Source organism: Lepeophtheirus salmonis, chromosome 1 (assembly GCF_016086655.4).
Source record: "Lepeophtheirus salmonis chromosome 1, UVic_Lsal_1.4, whole genome shotgun sequence".
In the NCBI taxonomy this organism is placed as follows: Eukaryota; Metazoa; Arthropoda; class Copepoda; order Siphonostomatoida; family Caligidae; genus Lepeophtheirus; species Lepeophtheirus salmonis.
The window spans coordinates 4,998,829-5,022,399 of record NC_052131.2 but is presented as its reverse complement, the minus strand read 5'-3'; the positions used below and the strand labels follow the sequence as shown (position 1 = coordinate 5,022,399).

Here is a 23,571-nt window from a genome sequence, read left to right as displayed (position 1 = left end):
AGCTCTACAAAATTCGCTTATCTGTCATGACGTCTTATTAGATCAGCTGCGAGTAGCAGTGAGAGCAAAATACTAATCCTGCTTTGTATATAGCAAGAACATAAAGGCTGGAACTACTCCAATGTCGATCTCCGACTCAAACAAGGACTTATATCTCACGAGCAAACTCTCAGTCATACTCTTCGTATTTACGAGCATATGATGGAGTGATTATTTTATAATGAGATGTTCCCTCCTCAAGAATGAAATGATAATAGGTATGGAAAATAAAAGCAACCTTGTACAGATTGTTAACTGGAAAAAGCCGCTCCCTCCCACTTTCTAAGACATATTTTATACAGCTCTCTACTATCGTGCGTAGATCTTAAATACGTTTATATCTACATTGATATATACAGTATATATCAGAAAGAGAGATGTAAACACCCTGAATGAATAAAAAAACTCATGAACCAACCCTGGTGGTTCCTTTTCGAATCTTTAAATAGAGGTTTTTTTTCCTCTACAAAATCACATTCCATATTGAACAGTTCCTTATAGAAAAGAATGTATGTATATACTTTGAGTGTGTAAGCCACCCCCTCTACCTTTAGTTCACTTAGAGTTATTTCTATACCTATTCTACATACCTATATAAATAAAAGAAGAGAAAAAGTCATGCATGGAACATAGAGAGCAAAAGAGGAATTATTCTTTTATTAGTCTACGATGAAGACTAAGAAAGACCACCACCATTCAGTGCAACTTGAACAAGGATTGAATCAAATTCTACTTACACTATTATATTATGTGAGTTTCTTTTTATTTTAAACAAATACCTATTAAAATAATAATAAGTCATTTTTTGACATCTGTCTCTGTCAAGTCTCGAGTATTGTAGCTCTTTAAGTAGTCCAAAGTCCCGAATTATTTTTGAAGTGTAACTCGAGTCCGATGTTCAAATTCCATCATACTTTTTATGATGCTTAAATAATATGAATAATTTGAAATTAATGATGTGTTTTAAGCTTCAAATCTTCTCATTCAAGTCCGAATATTTTCTTTGCTTTCAATTATATATAGACGATCTGAAGTCTCAGTTTAATAGAAATAGAATAGGTTTGGCCTCCGTTGAAGGAGTCCCCTCTGGGATTCAGTCATCAATATTAAAATAATTACATTAATCCAACAGTAAACCTTACTTTAATAATAATATTTAAAAAAATAAATTTTTTTCAAGTCTGAATCCAGTCGAACGTATTTTCCCTTGCATATGTACATTGAATCCAAGTTGAGTTGCAGTTTAATATGATCTTTTGTGTCATAACTATAGGGATCAAAGCCCCCACTTTTTATGTAGAGAAAGTGACTATGACGTCAACGTTATATTACCCCCCTCTACAACACTTGCAAACACATTCTGGGACCGCCGCAGCTTCAGAGCCATGTTTAATTGGCAATCATATGTGTGTACTTTTATAGTCCATTTGAATATTAATGAGGTGGCTGTTCTAAATGTGAAAAGTACGTACATTAAGACATACCGTGTGGAAAGTTGAAACTTACACACTTAGGAAGGAAAAAGAAAATAGCCTGTCATGCATCAAATTATACATATCACAAAAATCTTTTTCTGATACATAGCTAATGCCAAATTAATTTATTTTATTTTACCGTCATTTTTGCGGAGTGACCAAAGCCAAAACTTGCCGAAAGACAACCGTTTCCGACGGAGAATTTGCCTGGGCACAGGGGAGCAGGTTGGCCTTGAAAATGTCGATGTACAATCTTGTAGTGAGCTTATAATCCTCCAGATGGCGTCCTTGAGGGCATCTGCATTAATGATGGTTTTTTTTCGGAGCCCTGCTTTCTCTCTTTGGTCTCGTGCTTGTATAGCCTATTCTCAACATTTTAGATAGTCTAACAAGCCACTCCCGTCAGCTTGGCTACCTCTATTCGAGTGTGATCCGCACATGAATAGTTATGATATACTGTACACTGAATATCGCTGCGATGACATTTCTAGTCCGATTTAAACAAATCAAAAAGCAGCCGAAATACATGGCTACTTATACAATTAAAGACCGTTCAAATTTCATCACAAGTGTCTAAGTTTCAAGATTCCACCCGGTAAAAGAAGAAAGAGAAAATTTTTTGTACATATAAAGTACATAAATATGAAAAAGGTTCTTCCCCTCAAGGCCAAGCATGTGAGGGCAACATTCAAATATTGCAGATATTTTTTTGCCTTAGTTATGAATGTTTCACTACCTTTAATCATGTTAAATATACAACCTTTAATAAATGTTTACTCTTTGACTCTTATCGGACAGGTATTTACTCTACATATTTGTTGTTTGTACTCTGGCTTGAAATAGAGTTTTTATCGATTCAAGAAAATATAATTTATTTCTTTGTTACTCATTAGTAATCACTCATAGGCTCAATAACTAATATCCTTGGATAAAATAAACAAATCTATCAAATAAAGTGGGGAACCCCGCCTCTTAATTTTATGAGGTTTCCATGACAGCCTATGGGAAATTTTCACCACTCCCCCATCAGAATGTTGGCTCCAACCGCATGTGTTTACGTACAGTTTGTGTTCAATTTGTAACTTTTCATCCCTTGAGAATGTCTCTTGATCATAAATTATTTTATAAAGTTACTAGTTGTTGTATCTGGCAATGCCCAGAGTAAACAGGAGTCGTCCAAGAGACAAATTGCTTTCATAGTATAGAAAATAATTCCCCGATCTCTTTTAATCCGTGTCAGTCTCCGTTTTCATGAGCACTCTTAAACGTAACTACCCAATACTTATATCAACTCATATGACGTGTTCTTTCCTCAAGAATGAAAAAATAATAATAAGATAGATATGTTACAAAGTCTGAAAACAGTCAAAATATGAACTTGAAAAGAGGCTCTGACGTTGTCTATGGAGTGTATCTTCCCATAAATATATCAATTATTAAAACTCCATGGCTATTCACAGAGAAATCTGGAGATTTGTGGTCGAAAAATCAATCCGTTTTCTCCGTGAATTGCACGTACTAAGAACTGGTTTCTTAAGACTGGCGTATTAAATATGACGCACGGAGTTTGTTATTATTATCTTACTCAAATTATGCCCTTCTACATTTAGGACTATCGTAGTTTGAATCACGAAACCTACACTTTCCTAGATGTGAATTGTATGAGGTTCAGTGAACGGAAAAGAATGAGCATAACAAAAACATGATACTCCTCTCATAATTTATAAGCGCCTACAAATTCCAAATTCTCATAAAAACTGAGGCTCTCAATCAATTGATATATTTTTACCCCTAATAAATAAAAAAATGTTCAAGCTTCCTTATGTTTAAAAAAAAAATTATCTATGAATTAGAAGGGTCATTTTTGGCTCAAAACGTTGAAACTAATTTAAAGATAAAGAATTATTGCGACAACAAACTTCTTAATCTCATAAAAACGGATTCCGTCACATCAACTTTTTATACTTTTTTCACAAATGAAGAGATAAATATTCAAGCCTCGTTAAGTGTTTTAAAAAAATTTATTTATCAACTTGAGGGTGATTTTTTGAGCAGAACTGCTACGCAAATCTGCAGTTCATTACATCCTCTATTCATTAGCGAATACAAACTATTTCATCTCATAAAAACTTATGTTCTCAATCAATTTATATATTTTTTTAAACTAATGAATAGAAAAATGTTCAAGCTTCCTTACGTTTAAAGAAAAATTATTTATTAATTAGTAGGGTTATTTTTGGCCCAAAACGTCGAAGCCAATTCCTAGGGCATTTTAAGTTATTAAATAAAGCTGTATTTTGCAACTTTTCCTTGAATTTTTGCACTGACAATATAGTTTAAATCCTCTAGAACATTATTAGGGTAATTTTTTTTGTAATGTCTTTACGAAAAAGTCATCCCATTTATGATTTAAAAGATGTACATGTTTATGACGTTTTATGCGTCACGAAACTTCTTATCGATCTGCTGTTTAAGCAACTTAAAACGTGAGGAAAAAAAGATTAGATCACTCTCTCTTTTGTAACATACCTAAATAAGAGTTTCAAAATATTTATCTGTATATATATTTGATGGGATGACTAAAGTGTACTTTAGTCTCTCGAGTACTCACAAACAAAAAGAAACAGCCCAGTGTTCCTTGTATTCTAAATACAAAACGCCTACGAGAGTTAATTCATTTTTACATACCAGCCTTTATATTTTATTCCAATCTTTGCATATACTGAAAATTCATTTGAATTATGATATACTGTATACATAACAGAATAATTACACAAACAAACAGTCACGGTGCTATATATTTGATACTACAAGCATTCCCCTGCCATATTTACTTAATATACTATTTACTATTTACATCAGGGGGAACTATTTACAGTATACCACGTGACTGTTTTTTATTATAAATTTACATTGAAGTTTCCTGTATCTTGACAAAAATATTTAATAATTTTTTTTTTCACAACCTAGAACAAAGAGTAATACATTGTTAAATACCAGTAAAAATACCGGTACATAAGAAATGTCCTAAGAGTATCGGAAATCCCCCCCTTATTTTCTTGACTCTAAAATTTTTAAAAAAAGCACCATATTTTCTGTTGGGTCTGACGTGGGTACTTGACGCCAACCATCAACAGAGGATGCCCAAAAGAATGAAAAATAAGATATGATAATATATGTATTCCTTCCACAAACGAATATCATTGTAATCTGGCTATTTATAGTAACAAATATAAAAATACTATGCCATAACTAAAACACATTAAATAAACATATAAGTAATAGAAGAAAGGGGAAAGGAGGGATTTGCGGCCTAATATGATACAATTAATTTATTCCCCATCATACTCATGAAATATTTAATATATTTAAAACATCAGCATGCAATAACTAGTTCGTGAAGTCAAATACACCAAGTTCAATCTAATAAAAGACAAAAAAATTTATGCTTTAAATCTTGATAAACTTATTTGAATGTGTTGATGACTTTTCGATCATAAAAACAAGCTTATCTTTTCAATTTAGAATATTGGAGGTGGGTTGATTAAACATTTTCGGTGTTTAATATATGTCATTACGATGAAGTGGAGAGCTAGCCTCTTTGAGAGACTGGCTCTCCACTGTATTGACAAATATGTCCTAGCAAGTCGAAAAATAAGAACAAATCTTGTTCACACTTCGTAAAGCCACCACAGCAGAGGATTTGAATTTCCAGGCTGTAGTGGAATTCCAAAGTAATTTTTGTTATTTATTTTGGAATAGGAGGGTTGTGAAATTTGCTATCTCTCCTGGGAGTTAATTTATCCGTCAGAAGAAGCCCACAAAATCAAAAATTCATATAAAGTATTTAAAGTAGGGATTTTATCTGCAATTTGGAATTTTAAATCTTCATTTTGGTCCAGTTTGATCAAGTGTAACACTTACAAATAATCAATAACATCCATGTCAGCTTATTTTTTTATAATGTGTCAAATCGAAGATGACGATATTGATTAGTTGTAAAAAAATTATTTTGAATGTCGGGCTGGAAGGTTCGGGATATGGGCTTGTCAAAAATGAGGTTTTAACGGTGGAATTTCCGGCTCGGGCCAAGATTGAATCCACCTTTAGATCATTAGCCCATAGGATCAAGAGTAAAGATGTAACTTTCTCAAATGCCCATGAATTGTCACATCACTAATTAAAAACAACTAATGACAATTTGAATGTATTTTCATAATATTTTGTCAATTAACAATTGATCAATATTGGTTCTTTGAGAACAGTTATTTTAAGAATATCTATAACCAATTACTCAGTCGATTTTTCTTGACTAATTTTTTAATTAATAAAATGTCCACCTGTATACACATAAAATATGTCATTCCATAGTTTATTTACAAAGCTTTTGCGAAATTACAGCTTAAAATTTATCTTTTGATAAAATATAAATTGTGAGTATATTGTTCAATCCACAAAGGATTTTTAGTTTACTAATTACTAATGTGGGCATGCTTGTGGTTTTAACTAAGTTTTTGACAAAAATATGTAAAATAATTATCAAAAACAACTAAAATAATTATATAAAAGTAGTATAAATGTATTTTATTATCTAGTATGTGGTGGTCTGCCCGGGAATTACGGCCAAAATAATGAATGGATTTTTCCCAAAATGTTCATGTAGGTTTTTAAGGCTCTTGAAATGGTTTAGATCACAATTTGTTTTGCCTTCAAGGCCATGGCGAATTAAAATAGTATTTTCCTAAAAAAAAAACGAACAATTAATTCATATAAACCAAAATATTTAGACGATAAATTCTAAGAATAATTCTTGCTGGATATTGCAATGTATCTTTGCAGACTTTTTTAAAAGAAGATTATAAGTTTTTGAGAAGAAAAAAAAAGAAGAGAGAAGAAGACAATAATATGAAAGTTGAGAAAACGATAGTTCATCTTGAATTTTATTTTTCTCTAAAGTATGCATGCACATATAACAATATGCAGCCAGAATAATTATTTATTCTTTATTTTATATGATGCAGAAGAGTTCAGAATTAATTTTAATTTCTTAATATCTCGGGCAACGCTGGTCAAACTTACTCTATAATCTTTTTTTTTTTTAATCGTTGCATAGATACAAAAAACATGCTGCAAAAATAATTTATAGATTTGACGGTTTTTATATTGCGTTTTAAATCAGGGTTCGGTTAATTTTTTGTAGCGTTACCTCAAAATAACTTATATTAAAATTAATTTAGTCCAAACTAGTGGTATTATGTTTATTTGCTTATTTCATTTAACAATAGGAAATAAAAGTTCTTCTTTATGGTATGGAAATAACAGACAAGAAAAATCTTTATAAATTAAATATTTACAAATAGATGGGTATTCTATGTATCTCTACATGACAAACAATGAAAATCAGTTTACCTCATAAATTTCAAAATCTTATAAAAAAAAAAATAAGAAAATGTTATCAAATCCACTATCATGGGGAAAAATGTTTATTTCTTCTGGTATTAGAAAGTCAAAAAATAAATCTGATGGAAAATATATTACAAATTATAATATTTTATTCATATCAGCTCTCTGGCCTTGGAAAAAGGATACTGTTTCATCTTTGATACAACAGTCTCAATATCAGGGATTTTTGAGGTCACTGCTACTGGGATGCTGTCTTCAGGATCCGACCGGTTTCTGTATTTCGTTTTGAGATTTACAAGGGTAGAAAAACCTTGCTTGCAATGGTAGCAACATTTTAGTTGCTTCCAAATGTGCAGTTCTATAAGTCTTTGTAGCTTTTGACATCCAAAAGCTTGAGAGGTCATCCTTGGTCTCAAATTCCATGTTTATTTCACTGTGGGAACGAAGTTCGATAGGGTATTTACCAATTCTTCAAGCTCGTCAGGTAAATCAGTCAGTTCACATTTGAAAGGATTTACAATCTAGATGACAGTTTGTGAATCAGACTCTGGAAAGTAGTTGGATAGCCTTTCCCTCGGTTTGGTCAGTTGCCTTGTGACTCGTTCCTTCATGTTAGTAAGACGGCAGTCTTTCCAAAACGCTGCCACGTTTAAAAAGACAGCAATCTTATTGGTATTTACTTTTGGTTCCAATGCGCAAAAATTTCCCTTGCTAAGGTGAGCTTGTCAGCTAAGTATGCAAGAAGAGCTAGCCGGATTGGTTTCCTGAATTTCTCTCCAAGTACATGAATTTAATCAGTCAGAAACATTTCAAGTTGATTTTAAGAACACAGACTCAATTCAGAACATTTCCACGTGTAAATCACATCACTTTGGTATGGAAAAGAAGGCCTGAATATTCAGCTTCTCCACTCTCTCATAAATCACGAAGCATTTTTGTGTTCAGTGCATCCTACTTTCATTTCATCATTCAAGACAAATTCAACTTCTAGCTCAAAATTCTTCACAACTAATGCCTGACAATGTATCATACCATAATTGACCTACATATTTGGATTATGTTAGTTGGTCAAAGCTTTTGGGGTTTTAGACTAGAGATGAATAAACAAAAATCAAAATGGTGAATTTGAATATTTTATTGAAGGAGAGCAGCTTAGCATAGATGATGTTTCATTAATTCAGCTACAATCAGCTGTGACAAAGGAGGAGGGGGAGAAGGAAATAAACAAGGACATTGGCATGAATTACTACGATATCGATAAGATAGTTCAATTGATTATCATATGAGTTGTAAAATTTCTTCATCCATTTCCCCGTCAGAAGTTTGTCCAGCACAGCTAGAACATAAAGTAGGATTAAGCAAGTAGGGTTATTAAAATCTTCATAAATGGATTGTCTTAAGCCTCCGTAAGAAGTCCTTATACTAAAAAATAATCTAAATTTATCCTCATATTCTAAAAGTTTTTCAGAAATATGAAATACAATATGAAGACGATTTCATCTATATCTTGGTAAAAAATTTTTTGTAGATTATTTATATTCAAGAAAATTACAAATCCAGTGGGGTCACACTTTCCATTTTTGTATCTCAATTTGTTGAACTTATATATTAAACTGGCAGCTATTAGAAGTCTTGGAAGGAGGCATCGTTCAGTTATATAAAAACCTTTGTAATAAACGGAAAAAATCAAATTAATTCAACTTAAATAATTATGACCATAGTTTGAAGGCGACCTGAGGGTCAATAACCAGTATAAAGTATGCTAAAATTTGTACAGAAAATAGATAAACCCCTACTTTTTACCTAGGATCTATTCAAAAAAACCTACAAGATAACTGGAGAGACTCGGGAGTCGAAACATAAAAAGAATCCGTGAAAAGAATTTGAAGGAACTACTTTAAATGACGAAATAATAAATAATAATCGTTAAACTCAATAAATATAATATACTTTCGCAAAACTTTCAAATCACATAATGTTTAATCATTTAATAATCAAACATTCGTTGAAGAACCGGTTTGAAAATGAATCCATATGGTAGAACTATATAATTCACTTGTGAAAAAAATGATGGGTGGCGCTCTCTACTTTGTTAACATACCTACCTTTTCTGTTAGTAATTGAAACATACAGTACACACAAACATAAATTATTTTAATGGGGGAGGGAGTGAGATGCAAACAACGTGATTCAAAATAATCCAAGAGATAGCGCGTCATACTCTGGCCTTAAAAAACTAAATACATATATCGTAAATATAATATATTCATGAAGAAAGTGTAAATATTATCTTATTAATCATTGCTATACAGTAGAATTGTACTAAAATTTATTATATATTTAATTTGTGAATAGCTGTTACTTTTTAAAAGTTGCCCCTAGGTATCAAAAAATGCTATGCAACGTTTCAGTACCTAGAAAAAATATTTGCATAGTTACAGAAGCATGAATATTCATAGATTCTTAATTAATTATACAAAATAATTCAAATGCAGATTTTGAATTTGTCATCTATTAAGCAGATGTTTCGAAAAGTGGAACTTATTAAAATATATCTTTAGTTAAGAAACATAGTTTAAATAATTTTATAATACAGAAAATAGATATATCATTAATATCCTCAACGATTAAATGCACAGTATCAATGTTTATTTCGATGCTAATCACAAAAAAAAAAGTAATAAATAATTGTTTTTTGAGAATATTTGAACCTTTTAATACTTAAATTTAACTAAAATTTGCTAAATGTCTTGTCAATAATCACGTATGAAGTGTTATGTGTCATTCTTATTTTTAATTACTTTTATTAAGTTGACACAGGGAATCTTTTGAATAATTAATGTACCTTTTACCTATAATTCTTACTTGTATTGATCTTGTATTATTCTATGAATATGTATCTATTTTACCTATTAGTCCCTTAGAAATATATTTAGATAGTGTAGGCTTGTACACCCAATAAAGTAGTCATTATTGAAAACTCTTTCTCTGGTCGTATCAGTAGCCTTTTAGGAAGGCTACTTCAAGTTTTCTTATCTAGCCAACATTCATTTTCAACTTTTTTCAAAAATACCACCATAAATGAGCAACTCTACTATTTTACCTACAGAAGAAGTAAATAGTAGTCACTTAAATAAGTATTACTATTAGAAATAAAACAGAACTTATCCATAATTTAATTATGGATCAAAATTATTCCGGTTGGACAATAACGGAACTCAAGTGAGAACTCTTAAAACGAGGTGCTAGGACTCATGGGAGAAAATCACTTCTGATTGAGTATCTCCAATCATATGATAGAAATGATGATTTTAAAGGATCAGCAGTTTAGATTCCTGATCTGATTCCGATGGCAAATTGGGAAAATTCATTTAAATTAAAGACAATTGTTAAATCTAACAAATCGTGTATTCCCCCTGTGACGAAGGCCCACATTTAATTAATTATTTCAACTTATGCGACGAATATTTGAGATCCCCCACTTTTTTCCTATCCTTTTCTTCTCTGTATTTTCTAGCCTTTTGAACTCTTCTTATCTTCCTATAAAGCCCATTAATAATTAAATAAATTGATCTTATAAGGTAATTAAAAATGAGCTGTATCCCCGAAATATGACAAAGATATAGAGGGCTTTCTGCATTGATTCTTTGTTAAATTATGGTTCAGACTTTCAGCTATCAAATGAAATTTCAAATGACACTTTCTGAGTTATTCATTTTTGGAGCCATGAGCCTTTGAAAAAAAACAAAAACATTTTCAACTTTAAACAAAGATAACTCAAGTTTTAAAGATAATAAATACATTTTTAAACTTTTTTTGGAATTTTTTGGCTTTAGGTTTTGAAACATATTAATTTCATTTATCCATATTTTCAACAACAAGCGGTTAAAAAAGCTTTGAGTCTTAAAAATATCCAAAAAAAAAAACACCACCAATTTTTATAGCCTTTTTTTGAAGGCCCTGAAGATGATGAAGTAAAACAAAGACCCTATTCGGGATTAGGGAATCAAATTTTAGTATTTTGATAGTGTGACATTTTTGCTGTTGAGCAGTATTAGTAATTACTGCCTATGAAAATGCATTAAGCGTAGTTTTTCTTTCTTTCAATTGTATGAAGAAGGCCCAAGTATGACGCGTCATCTAGCGGTATAATTTTTTTATTAGTTTGCTCGCACCCCATAATATAGGATCGCTTAAATTTCACAACATTTATGTATTTGTTATTAACTCATAATGGAATTTCAGGATATCGTTGAAGAACAATTTTCTGGAGAATTAGAGACTCCAGTAGAAACATAGGTAAATATATCGATTAAATTATTGTTGAAAGATTTCATATTATGTAGCTTCTACATGTAAATTATATAAATATTTCCTCGTTTGAAAAGTAAACTAAAATACACCAAAAGGTCCAAAATGATATTCATTGATACCCATTGACTTTACTTCAACTCCCAAACTCTTCAACTATGACAATCATATGGATAATTAGATTTAATGATCGAATGTCTTATTTTTTTCCAGCTCATCATATCCAGTGATAGTTTATTCTTTAAAATACCTCTTAGATCATCTCCATGATCCCCAAGTCCTTCAATATCTCTTGGAAGTCCATATGGCATCACCTCTGGTTAGTGCCACGAATCTTCTTTTCTCCATCCTTTCTTCCATATTATGCACAAGTCTTCTGAGCTATTCGATCATCTTCGGTCCCTGGGAGACAGTCCATTACTCCCTCTCAAAGTTATCAGAGCATACACAAGCATCAACAAGATCATTCTTCGAATCCAAAGTTTTCGTAAGCAATGAAACAGATATGGGACGAGTATTTCTTATTCCAACGAGTGCGGGAATATGGTCCATTTGTTTGGATATATCAGGTAAGGAGGCAAAATTTAATGGCTTCCTCTTCCTCAACTAAAACACAATTTTCAATCCCTTAAAGAATCTCAGATGAAAGAACTCAAAGAACAATTTGAAGACTGGATCGAACCTAAATGTCTCAATACCCTCAGCTTAAAAATGAATCCAAAGGACACGACCCTTAGGAGTATGAAAGAACAAAGACGAATACGTGAGTTTATTTTTAATTACCTGCTATAAACGATTCAATAAGAAAATTTATGATAGTAAGTATCTATGTAAGCTAGGGTAGGGTGGTGTCTAATGGGGGTATTTTTATGTTTTGAAGGCTTGTCCAAAAAAAAAAGAAAAAAAAATGGGTGAACGTTTCAAATGTTTCATAAGTCCATGTTAGCATTATATGTCTTAGATATCAATTTTACATTGGCAGCGTTTATTTGTAATTGAATATAGTATAGAAAGTTTTAATTCAAGAACAAAAAGTTAGGTACACCCTTTTGACATGTTTGTAATAAACAGACTACCTTTCAAATTTAAATAAGGAAAAACAGTTGTTGCGTGTGATTTTCCTCCTTTTTTGTCAACTATTTAATAGGTCGTATTGGTGTTAACATCTGTCTCTACATGAAGAATGATCACCTATGTTTGCAGTAAATAGATTTAAAAATGCCTAATGAAATTACAAAAACAAATAACAAAATAATTTACTTCTTTTAAAGTTTCACTTTTATTAATAAGGGTTTGTCAAGCAAAGACATAAACATTTCAATCAAAATTACCATTATAATTATTTTTAAATTTTAAAATTAGATTTGTCTTCTTAATAATCTAATTAAATAAGTAAGCCCAGGTATCGGAGGAATCGGCATTATTGATTTGAATCCGATAATTCAAAATCCAATGCATTAGTACAACCCTAATTATAATACATTGTAAACACAGCGTTACTTCACAAATATAAGAAAAGTGCACGGTATTTTGCAATCAGCTATTGATTTTTGAGCCTCTTTTCTCCTAATCAGTGTTCTCAATGTAGATTGGTTGGTTTCGAATTAGTTAGCTGTGAACAATTTCAAGTATTTAATGAATAAGAATTCCATTGTTGGGAAGAAAAGCCTAAACGGATTTTGGGCCTCTCCTTCCATTTTATTTTTATAATAAAGTTTGTTTCATATAATAAATTACAGCTTTATGATTTTCAAAAAATTAAAACGGAATATAGCTTATTCATTCATAGTGTATTCAAGGGAGTAAGTGTATTAAATTATAGAAAAGATGAAGGGAATGCTATGAGTAAAGAAGGGATCTGTGTAAAGAAAAAACTAAGTTTTACAATTAGAAAAGGAAACACGGTTGAACGTGTGCTCTTTCTTATTTTTTGTTCATTATTTAACAATTTGTGGGTGTTTTAACATATCCTTCTAAAGAAAAATCATCGCATATCCTTGGTGTAAATTGATTCAAAAAATCATGTTAAAATATATGAATTTAAATATAATTTTAATATTTTCACTCCATTAATGCTATTTGAAATGTAGAGGATTCTACTATTTATAGCAGTAATTCGTTTTCTCCCTCTGAAATAATAAAACAGGTAGCTGATATCAATAAGGGTCATAAGTAAATAATATCTTATGTCTCGCTCCCGCCTTCTCTTCGCGCTCTTACAAAAATCCCATCTCTAATTATGACGACCAATATATAGCCCGTAGAAAAATATGTTCTCTTGTTTATATCTTCCTCTTGTGTAATCCATGTGTAAACTGTAATTTTCAGCTTATTTTACCCTCAACAAAACTGTTACTATAATCTTTTCATATAAAGGATTGCTAATCGAGATGATCTCGATATACTTATTGTTGGAAACATCATATAAAATTTAGAAACTATAATATTTTTTAATATTATATTCATTTTAGGGAGTAAAGTCTTTATGAATAATCAAAACTTACTTTGAGGTGAATGTTAGTCAGAAAATTAGAACTGCATTTCAAAAGATCCATAACTCTTGTTGTGGTGCTAATTTAGTCATGAAAATTGAAAACTAATTTAATTTCATCTAATAGGTGTGTTAAAATTTTGCATTTAAATTATTATCGGGCTGTAACAAGATTTTGTTGTAAGGGGGTGGGGGGTTGTAAAATGTGGAAATTGGAAGAGACCAGATCAAAACATTCCCGACAAATTTCTTGTTGATTCTTGTTTTCCTCTTTCAGTTGATTTATCTTTGCTCTGTTTGAATGTAATTACATCTGATCATCTGATTAAACTATTTATTTAAAAAAGTTGAAGATCATTTTATTAGATATTTATGCCAAACTCATTCAAATGATATATGTCAAAAAGAGAAGTTACATGGGGAACTAAGCCACAAAGCTAAAAAACATTCTTTATAACTCAATTATAAGGCCCTTTTTTTAAAGGGACTCATAATTTTAATTACAATTGTTTTTTTAATCAGATATGCGGCATTCTAATAACTAATTGTAATATAAATGATTGGTGTTAGTAAACAAAATTGCCTGGAGTTATTAGGCGTCGACGAAGAGATCTATTTTACTCTTAATAATATAGCAGAAAACTACCCAACAAATCCTTGATGTTACTCTCCATTTTTCAAGAGCATACATGTACGTAGTTACTCAACCCTTAAAGGTTCCCTCCTCAATACTTAAAATAAAATCATATAACAACCATAAAAAAATTAAAATAAATAAATTGGATTGATGAACCAGGGAGAAATTTAACTTGTTGCATATCCTCATTTAATGTCAAATTCACTTTTTAAAATTTTATATAAAGTTCCTTTTTAATATGAGTTGAAAGATTACAAACATTTTTACATTTAAGAGTTTCATATTTTATGCAACTCTTAATACTGTAAATATACAATATTTATTATTAGAGTTGAGTGGATATACTTGTAATGAAAAAACTACATTTCAAAATTAAAAAAGGAAAAGCGGTTGTTGCGTGTGCTCTTTCTTCTTTTTTGTTCATTATTTAATCAGTCAGTGGCGTGTTAACATCTCCCCCTTAAAGAAGAATTATCGCCTATCTTTGGAATAAATTGTTTTAAAATGCACAAATTCATACATATTGTATATATATGAATTTAGATATAATAAAAATATTTTCACTGAACTAATACTATTCTAAATGTAGAATGGTCTCCTCTTCTTAGAAGTAATTCGTTGTCTCTCCCCAAAATCATATAACAGGCAACTCATATTAATAATGGCCTTAATTCACTAATACTATACGTCTCGCTCCTGCCTTTTCCTCGCGCTCTTTCTAACTTTTCGAAGATATCAAATAATTATGATTGGGGATGGTTTCTTTTTGGGAGAAGGTGAGACTAAGAAATACGGTACACCTGAATTAAGACCCTTGTTAATATTAGCTGCCTCTTGTATGATATTGAAGGAAAATAATGAATTACCGGTAATAGGAGGAGTACTTTCTATGTTTTGGGTCAACTATTTCTTATTTATTGACTGTGTCAACTACTTCTTCAAATCATTGTTCAATGAATTTTATCTCTATAGTCTAAACATTAAGAAGGAATAATATTGATCATTGTCAATGTGATTTCTTGATCCCTCCTTAGCCCGAGCAACACTGGGTAGTTTTTTTTTTGCTAGTGAATATATCAAGATTAATAGAAATACAAGGTTTGACCATCATGTAATAGGGCTTGCTATAATTTTTAATTGATTGTATTGTACAGCCTGCTGGGCACAACAGGCGCATTTTGACAAAAGACGCTACCAATCATAGTCTATGACGTCACTATTGATAGAATTTTCAATTTGATGTATCCTACCCACTGCTGAGTAAGAAAGACAGATATTGACAAAACACACAATCACTCAGACACTATGAAGTAAATATTGAAAAGCATGGTGGGTGTCAAACATCCGTCGTACAACGTGTTATGGTATAACCTTGGTATATATATATAACTAACTCTTTTTAATTGATTATAGGAAGGTTTTTGTTAGAGCAACTCTTCTCCTGATATCATTTATATATGTATGCATAGACGTGAACACGAATAATATATTTTTAGTAACCCACATTTCAAAATCAAAAATGTTATTTTTCAAGCATTCAAAGATCCACATCCATATATACAGATTTTTATAATTATAGAGATAATTTTGATCATGTTACAATATTATTAATTACAAATAAATATGAAGATAGAAAGGTTTATAGCTAAATACTATTATCAAAATTATCATTTTGACGAATAAAATAATTATTTCATAGTTGTTTTTAATGTCTTAGATTGTGCTTAATTAGTTTCACAATAATATTTCCAAAACATCCACAAGTAATATATATTTTTTGTCAGCTTTTTATTGTTTATTTATCTTGCCCCTCATTACATAGTGTTCTAAGTGTTGAATTGATGAACTCAATTTAGCCATTATTTGAGAGTGAGCAATCGCCTACTATTAAATAATTAATAGTACCATAGCTAAGGAGAATGGGCTAACCACGCTCCTTGGGAAGGCTGATAGATACAATGAAACAAAAATGAAGAAATTTGATCTGAATAAATTGTTTCTTAAAATAATAGAAACATAACATGGTTAATAAGTTATTAAAGGATGGAATTAAATATATCATTAGAAAATGATAATACATGAACATAATAAAGCTAGAATTTAGCTCAACTTGTTCAAAGAACAAATAGGTTTGTGAATATTTTGAAATAGATTGAAATTCCTTCTGCCTGTGTAATAAGGCTTACAGAATATCTAACTGATTTCTTGAAAATACATGCTGTGAAGGGGTTAGGGGGGTAGACCTTGGGCGAAATGGTTTTTAAGTACTCACTGTTTAAGGGAAAATACGGGTAGGGAGTCTTTATCTGCAAAAAAGTAACACTGATCTTAAAATAAAGTATTATAAATATGGATTTTTTATTTTGTCTAAAGAAAATAATTTCAAATCCCTATATTAAAAAAAAAAAATTGCCAATTATCAAATCAATGACCTAAAGATACATTTCGATGTATAAATATATCGACCTCATGACCAATTACAGACAAAACTATTTTCTTTTATTTCCCACCACTTACTATTATTTTTTCTATAATTGAATTGTGGATCCTGAAAATATATTAAGGAGTATCCTGTTAGTTTGCGAAGTAAATATTGTATGTGTGATAACCCATTTGACTTAATTATTACCGATTTTGCCAGAGCCCGTTGAGGTAATTGATTATTATGGGCTGAAAGATAGGAACATAATTATGTAGAATGTAAGGGATTTGAACTTATTTCAAAATCCGCTCAGCGTCAGCGGAAAGTTGACAATCAAATATCGCAACCTTTAAATACTTAGGAAATAATTTTGGAAAGCGCAGAATAAATTACTGCCATTGGAGTAGAAACAGAGAGATGTCGACTTTTTTGAGACATTCAGACAATAATATACTTTTAGCTTCGCTTCTTTTAACAAATTATTTTTTTATTATTATTAAAAGGTTTCGATCATTGACTTTCAACTTTCCGCTGTTGCTGTCTCTAATTTCGAGATAGAAAGAGAAAGTAGTACATGCGGGCACACTTTTACAGTGCATCCCTAAAAATGTCCAAAAAGGACACGTGATAAGATAAATATATTTTTTTTTTTACAAAGAATGAAGAGAAAACTCTTAAGTACCCATAAATTTTACATTAAGTACAAATATTTTAGAACTACATGCATAAATATGTAGGTTAAGTATTTACGTAAACTAATGTTTAAAGGTCCCAATAAAGAAATTTAGATATGCTCTAATAGGAAATTATTTGGCTGTAATAATATAATATATATTTCATATTTAGATATAATTAATTATAATAATTATTCATAATTAGTGTTGTATCAGTCCTACTTTAATTTGTACTGTTCATTCTAGTCCTGGGACCGGTCTTTTAGAATGTCAATACTAGAATTAATAAAAACAAAGTTGATTAACGTGATCAAGGACCAAACTTTAAAGGATTTTAGCACTGAACTTGACAGGACTCCAGTCATAAGTCCTAAATAAAGAGTAACAAAACATTATCTATAATCATTTCTTGAGTTCCCCTATTTTAAAAGTTTACTTCCCAGTGGTGGTCGAAATACTTCTAAATAGATCAATTCCAATTGTTTGTTCCTCATTCAACACATTTCTTGTATGAGAGATGAAAATAACCATTTAAAGACTAATTAATTCAGAAAAAGGTGTAAGATAAGATATTCTTACTATATTAAGACTCCATATCCTGCCCAATCCATACATTTTCATTCTAATCGTCTTGTATTTAATTAACTACTATAACTAAATCACATCTCAAAATGTCTAATTGGGAAAATATCCTTGAGAGAACATCTAAAATTGCTCAGAGTTTGAGTGCCTCCAAAGAACTAAAAACAAGTTCCGTCTCGTCAACAATTACACCAGAGTTTGATGAAAAAGAATTAGTTGATTTACTTAGAGAGGCTAATCCATGGACTCAACTAGCCCTTAAGTTAGAAGAAGAAGAAAGGGCTAGGCTCAAAAGACTTTCAGAGGCTCCCCAGAGTCAGCCACCCCCGGTGAGTCAACAAGTAAGAAGGGAGCCCAAAAGAACAACGGACGTTCCTCACGTTCTCATTAAGAAATCTGAGCGTCCAAATCGCTTATGGTTTCCAACAGAGGAAATGAAGAAAAGAGTGGCTGTAATTTATGCATATGGAGAACGAATGACGGGATTTTATGAGAGGAAAATATTTTGCGAGTCTTTTGAACCCTATCAAAACGATCCAATGATTGGAAGGGTACTCCCAAAGAAGAATCATACATCCTTCTTCCAGGATAAGCGGAGTAAAAATCAAACAAAGCGCATGTATAGAAAAATATAAAATAAATAAAAACTTATTAAAATAATCCAACACACTAAAGTTATTTAATCATAAGTCATTTTAGGGAATTAGTTATGAATTTTAGAAATTTGTTCTTGGATAATAAATTTGTTGCATCTTCAATGTTAGTCCATTCGAATTTTCTTAAAATTTCTTAATACTTTCATATGAACATATATCACGGGATCCTTTGAAATGGATTAAAAAGTGTATAATATCAATGCCAAATCACGGTTATGTTATTAAGGGAGTGGCCTGAATCAAGTGTCAATGGATGTCACTATTACCGGGTCGTTTCAAAAGTCCGTACAAAGCCAGAGTGATGAAACTAGTGGTGCCTATCGAGATTATGTTTAGTAAGTAGCATATCTTGAAAGAACAAACACCAACTTTCAGCCAGCTCGGTCTATTTTTTGTTCTGTTTGGCATTCATTTGAATCGAGGAATCGGCAGGAAAGATTATGCGACTGTCTTTTTGGGTTCACAAGGAATTATCCTAATCGACTAAATGGAAAAAGGTAAACCTATTAAAGGTACATATTATTCATCGTTATTGGACCGTTTGAAAACCAAGCTGCAAGAACGAATTCTTTTCCCTCACGACAATGCACTCGCTCATACCTCAGCAGTTGTGGTCGCAAAATTAATGGAAATAGGGTTACAGCTCAAATGCCCACAGTACTAGTAATCTCACGGACCTTCACCATGTTATGGATTTTATCAATGTTTTCAACAGGGTATCCAGAATGTGCAGCGTCACTTGTGTCCATATGAACCATCTGAAAATTTTGAAACCACTTATAAACTGTTCTAATCGAAGGTGCAGATTCCCCATAAGGCTTGTTAAGCTTGTTTTTAGTCTCCTGAGGCGTGTTGCCTTTCATAAAGTAATGTTTAATCAAGACACAAAACTCTTCTTCGACCATTTTTTGAAAATCACTCCACTTCCTCGATTCAAACGAATGCTAAACAGAAAGAAATAGACCGACCTGCTGAAAATTGGTATTTGTGTTCTTCCCAGAGATGCTAGTAACTAAACATAACCTCGACACGTACCAGTAGTGACATCTCTCAGACTTAGTAAGACTTTTCAAACAACCCTCATAATGAGTCCCATTGATAAATGATAAATGTACAGTAACATATTTTTTAAAAACCTAAATTTCAAAAATGTATTAACACCCACGCTCTAAAACCAACACTGGCTGGACCACATGTCCTATTTTTGAGTACAAAAACTAATTCAACCCGGACTACCACCATAACAATGTATAATAAATGACTTATTCAACATCATATATGACTATTTACATATGTGTCAGTATTGGATCGCTCTGAAATTATTACAAGCTGAAGTCCTATTAGTAGATATAGGATTTTTGTCAGAGAGCGAGTATTAGTGTTGAAGAGGTCATATAACTACATTCCTAATCGGACATTATTCATAAGGACCGATGAGTCGGTCCTTCAATCCTAGTTACCTTTTTATTAACTCCTAGCTGGGATTGAATAAAATAAAAACGCAAAAAATTATAAACAAATCTAGCCACAAATTTCCTACTTAATGTATTTATATATAGAGATTATTATAGGTTAAAAAATACGGCCCTGCATAAATTATATTTCAATGGGTTTTTTGTCTCTTTGATAGAGGTTATAATAAAACTTCAACAGTTGAAATTAAGGAGTTAGTAACGTCATTTGAGTTGTTGCAGTTACCATAAAAGACGGTTAAAGTTGACCGAATTTGTTAGGATCGTACTGATGCGTAAATAAGGGATCTGCGTAAAGAAAAAACTAAGTTTAGCGATTTAAAAAAAATTCTTCTTTTTCGTTTATTATTTTAAATATCGTAGGGGTGTTAACATCTCCCTCTGAAAGAAGAGTTCTCGCCTATCTTTGGTGTAAATCGATCTTAAAATGTAGCATAAAATAAACATATATAAAATTAATCATTTAAATTATCCTTGTACTAAACCTATTTTAAATGCAAAAGGTTCTACTATTTATAGTGGTAATTCATTCTCCCCCCAAAAAAAAAAAAAAGAGGCAGCTGATATTAATAATGGCCTTAATTCAAAAATACCATATGCATCGCTCCTGCATTCTCCACACGGTCTTACAAAAACCCATTTCTACTTAATGGACTGGAGCTTGTAAATGTTTTTAGATCGGTCCAATACTGACACCTATACAAATAATCACAAATGACGTATGGAGATAAAATGACTTCATCTTTTTCTTTACTATCATAGTAATAAATAAAACATTATTTAAAAAAAAGTCATTCAATAAATATTATTAGGTTGGATAAAAAGTAATTTCGTATTTTTCGCTTTATTTCAATGCTTTATAAGAAGTGTTACAATCATCAAATGTATGCCAAGCATGCCCCGTTCTGTGCGATAATTTTTTGCCAACACGAATTCAACTTCATAATCTCCTTTTCGTAGAAGCCCTTGACCCTACTGACAAATAACTTGGACAACCAATTTTCACAGGGCTCTATTGAGGGCAAATGTATGATTCCTCTCCTATTCCAGTTTCTTTATGGATCCAGCCTTCTACAAATGGTTCAAAACGGTTGTATGATCGCTGGTTAATTCCTGAACAATGCTACGACTTGTAACATGACGATTTATCTCGATTTTTTTCCATGATTTTATCAACATTTTCGACAACAGGCCTGCCAGTGAGTGCATTATTCGCCTCCACTACACCAGAACGAAATAACTCTAACCACTCTTGTACAATACGAACCCAAATAGTGTCCGCCCCGTATACATTACAAATTTTCTTGGTTGGTTTGGAGACGTTTTTCCCTGTCAGGTAGTAAAAATCTAAAATATGGCAAATTTCTTATTTTGATACTTCTAATCTCAACGCACAATAATTCACTATTGAACCGACCAAGCGCAATATTGTCCAAAAAAGTTTGTAGTATATATTCCCTCCATTACAACGTCGTATCATATGATTCGATGTGACCAATAATGAACCAGATATACTTTATTTTAAAAAAGGGTCGGGAAATACGAAATTACTTTTTCCCCAACCTATTTTAAAAATTATTTTTATTAAGTCAAAATATGCCATCAGAATTTCCGTTTCTACAATGTTTGAATTAAAAAATCTACTTACAGCTGCTAATATATAGTACAGAAATACAACTTCATTTCATCACTTTAAAAAAAATGATGATTAAAAAAAAAAAAAAACTTAGAAAAATACGAAAATCACAATTACCAAATGTAACCCCAAAAATATATTAATTTATAGGTATGAATAATTTAATCATATCTTGCTCAACGACTAGCATCATTATCCTTGTCTCGTGTCTCATCATTTTTCCAATCGGACTTTTCGAAAAACAAGCTCCATCTATTTTCATTGTCAGTGTTCTCTACACCCTCTCAGGTAATGCTCAAAAATAATTAACATCTATGAATAAAATATTTGAATATTTATCATTTAAATGTAATTTTCAGGGGTATTTGCGATATTTGCTTTAGGGATATGGGAAATGAGTCGCAATCATTGTGGAAGCTCCCTTTTGGGATCCAGACTACTCTCATCTGGTTCGGATTTACCATGCATTTCAGGGACTTTCTATCGAGGAAAAGGATTTTATGCTGGATGGACGGGGGTCGGTATAAGTTTCTTCTCGGCTGGATCCATTTACTTCCTATCAAAGATCTTAAGAGGTGTTTGACTACAAATAAGTTAATATGAACAATGATTAATTATTGATGAGGATGAATCATAATGTTGAAGACTAATTACTTCCTTTTTATAATGTTTTAGATATACGTAAATAAGTCATTGCTGTTAATACATGATTTTATGAGCCAGTGAAGAACTTTAATTCCATTTCTTTGTAACAAACATATCAATATTAATGATCAATATACCTATTTATTATTTATTTGGGTCATTTCATATACAAAAAGGGCATTTTTTTACCTGACCATGGAGGTTTTTCCATGCAAACTCCAAATTTAATCTATTTTTTCCAATAAAATAATTAGTTCCTGAGATATATAGTCCTTATTTTCCCAATTTTATACAAAACTGATTTACATACCATATTTAAAATAGTTATATATTCTGAACTTGGGATTCAATTTCAAGAAACAAAGTATATCTGAAAATTAAAAGTATGTGATGACAGTTTTAATGTGAATTTAACTTTATATTTGCTCATTTCAGCACTATGACCTTTAATTTGACCTCTATGAATTTATTTTTTAACAATAATATAAATATTAAATTAAATATTTTTTAGATGAAATACAATTTTAAAATGTACCTTTATATAATATGCTATTATATAATTTATCATTCAAATCAAAAAGTCTCCCAAACAAAGACCATATCCTGTTCATATTTGCATAATATATTGTTGATGGTATTCAGTAATAAGAATGAATCCAATTTAATCAAAATAAAATTTGAGTAACGAGGCCAAAACAAACAGCTATAAAATTAAATTGGGAAAGAACTTTTATTTAAATAGTATTATTATTTTTTCAAAATGACGAAAATATATAAATGCTCCATATTTCAGGAATCAATCATCTGATTGCAACAAAAAAAAGTGAATTTGCTGTTAAATATTTAGAGACATATACTAAGCTTTGAGCTGCTGTAGAGGTCCAATTTTGATATGAAATGGCCCACTTATTGATGACTTATGTATTCATTTCAGAAGTAAGAAATTATATTAATTGATCTGATCGTCAGTGTTCATGTTATAAATTTAAAAAAAAAAGAAAAAAAAGTGGATTGAAAGGTTGAGCGATTAATATAATCCACTTATTTTCCGTAAATAAAATGAAATTGATGAAAGTGTTATCCAACTATTACATTATAATTAATTAAAGTATCTGTAATTAATTAATT

General features: G+C 31.0%; 1 protein-coding gene across 2 annotated transcripts; it reads left to right on the top strand.

The window, feature by feature from the left end:
• Positions 1-700: 700 nt before the first annotated feature.
• On the top strand, positions 701-23,526 carry LOC121114638 (uncharacterized). 2 transcript variants are annotated; one of them, XM_040708669.2, is made up of 5 exons: positions 701-789; positions 11,442-11,797; positions 11,863-11,991; positions 21,949-22,086; positions 22,158-23,526. In XM_040708669.2, the coding sequence occupies exons 2-5, from the start codon at positions 11,533-11,535 to the stop codon at positions 22,379-22,381; spliced, it is 756 nt and encodes a 251-aa protein (XP_040564603.1). In that variant the 5' UTR covers positions 701-789; positions 11,442-11,532; the 3' UTR covers positions 22,382-23,526. The 2 variants fall into 2 exon arrangements, with proteins under 2 accessions (XP_040564603.1, XP_040564612.1); XM_040708678.2 differs by lacking the exon at positions 701-789 and adding an exon at positions 11,111-11,216 and having other exon boundaries at positions 22,158-22,517.
• The last annotated feature ends 45 nt before the right edge of the window (positions 23,527-23,571 follow it).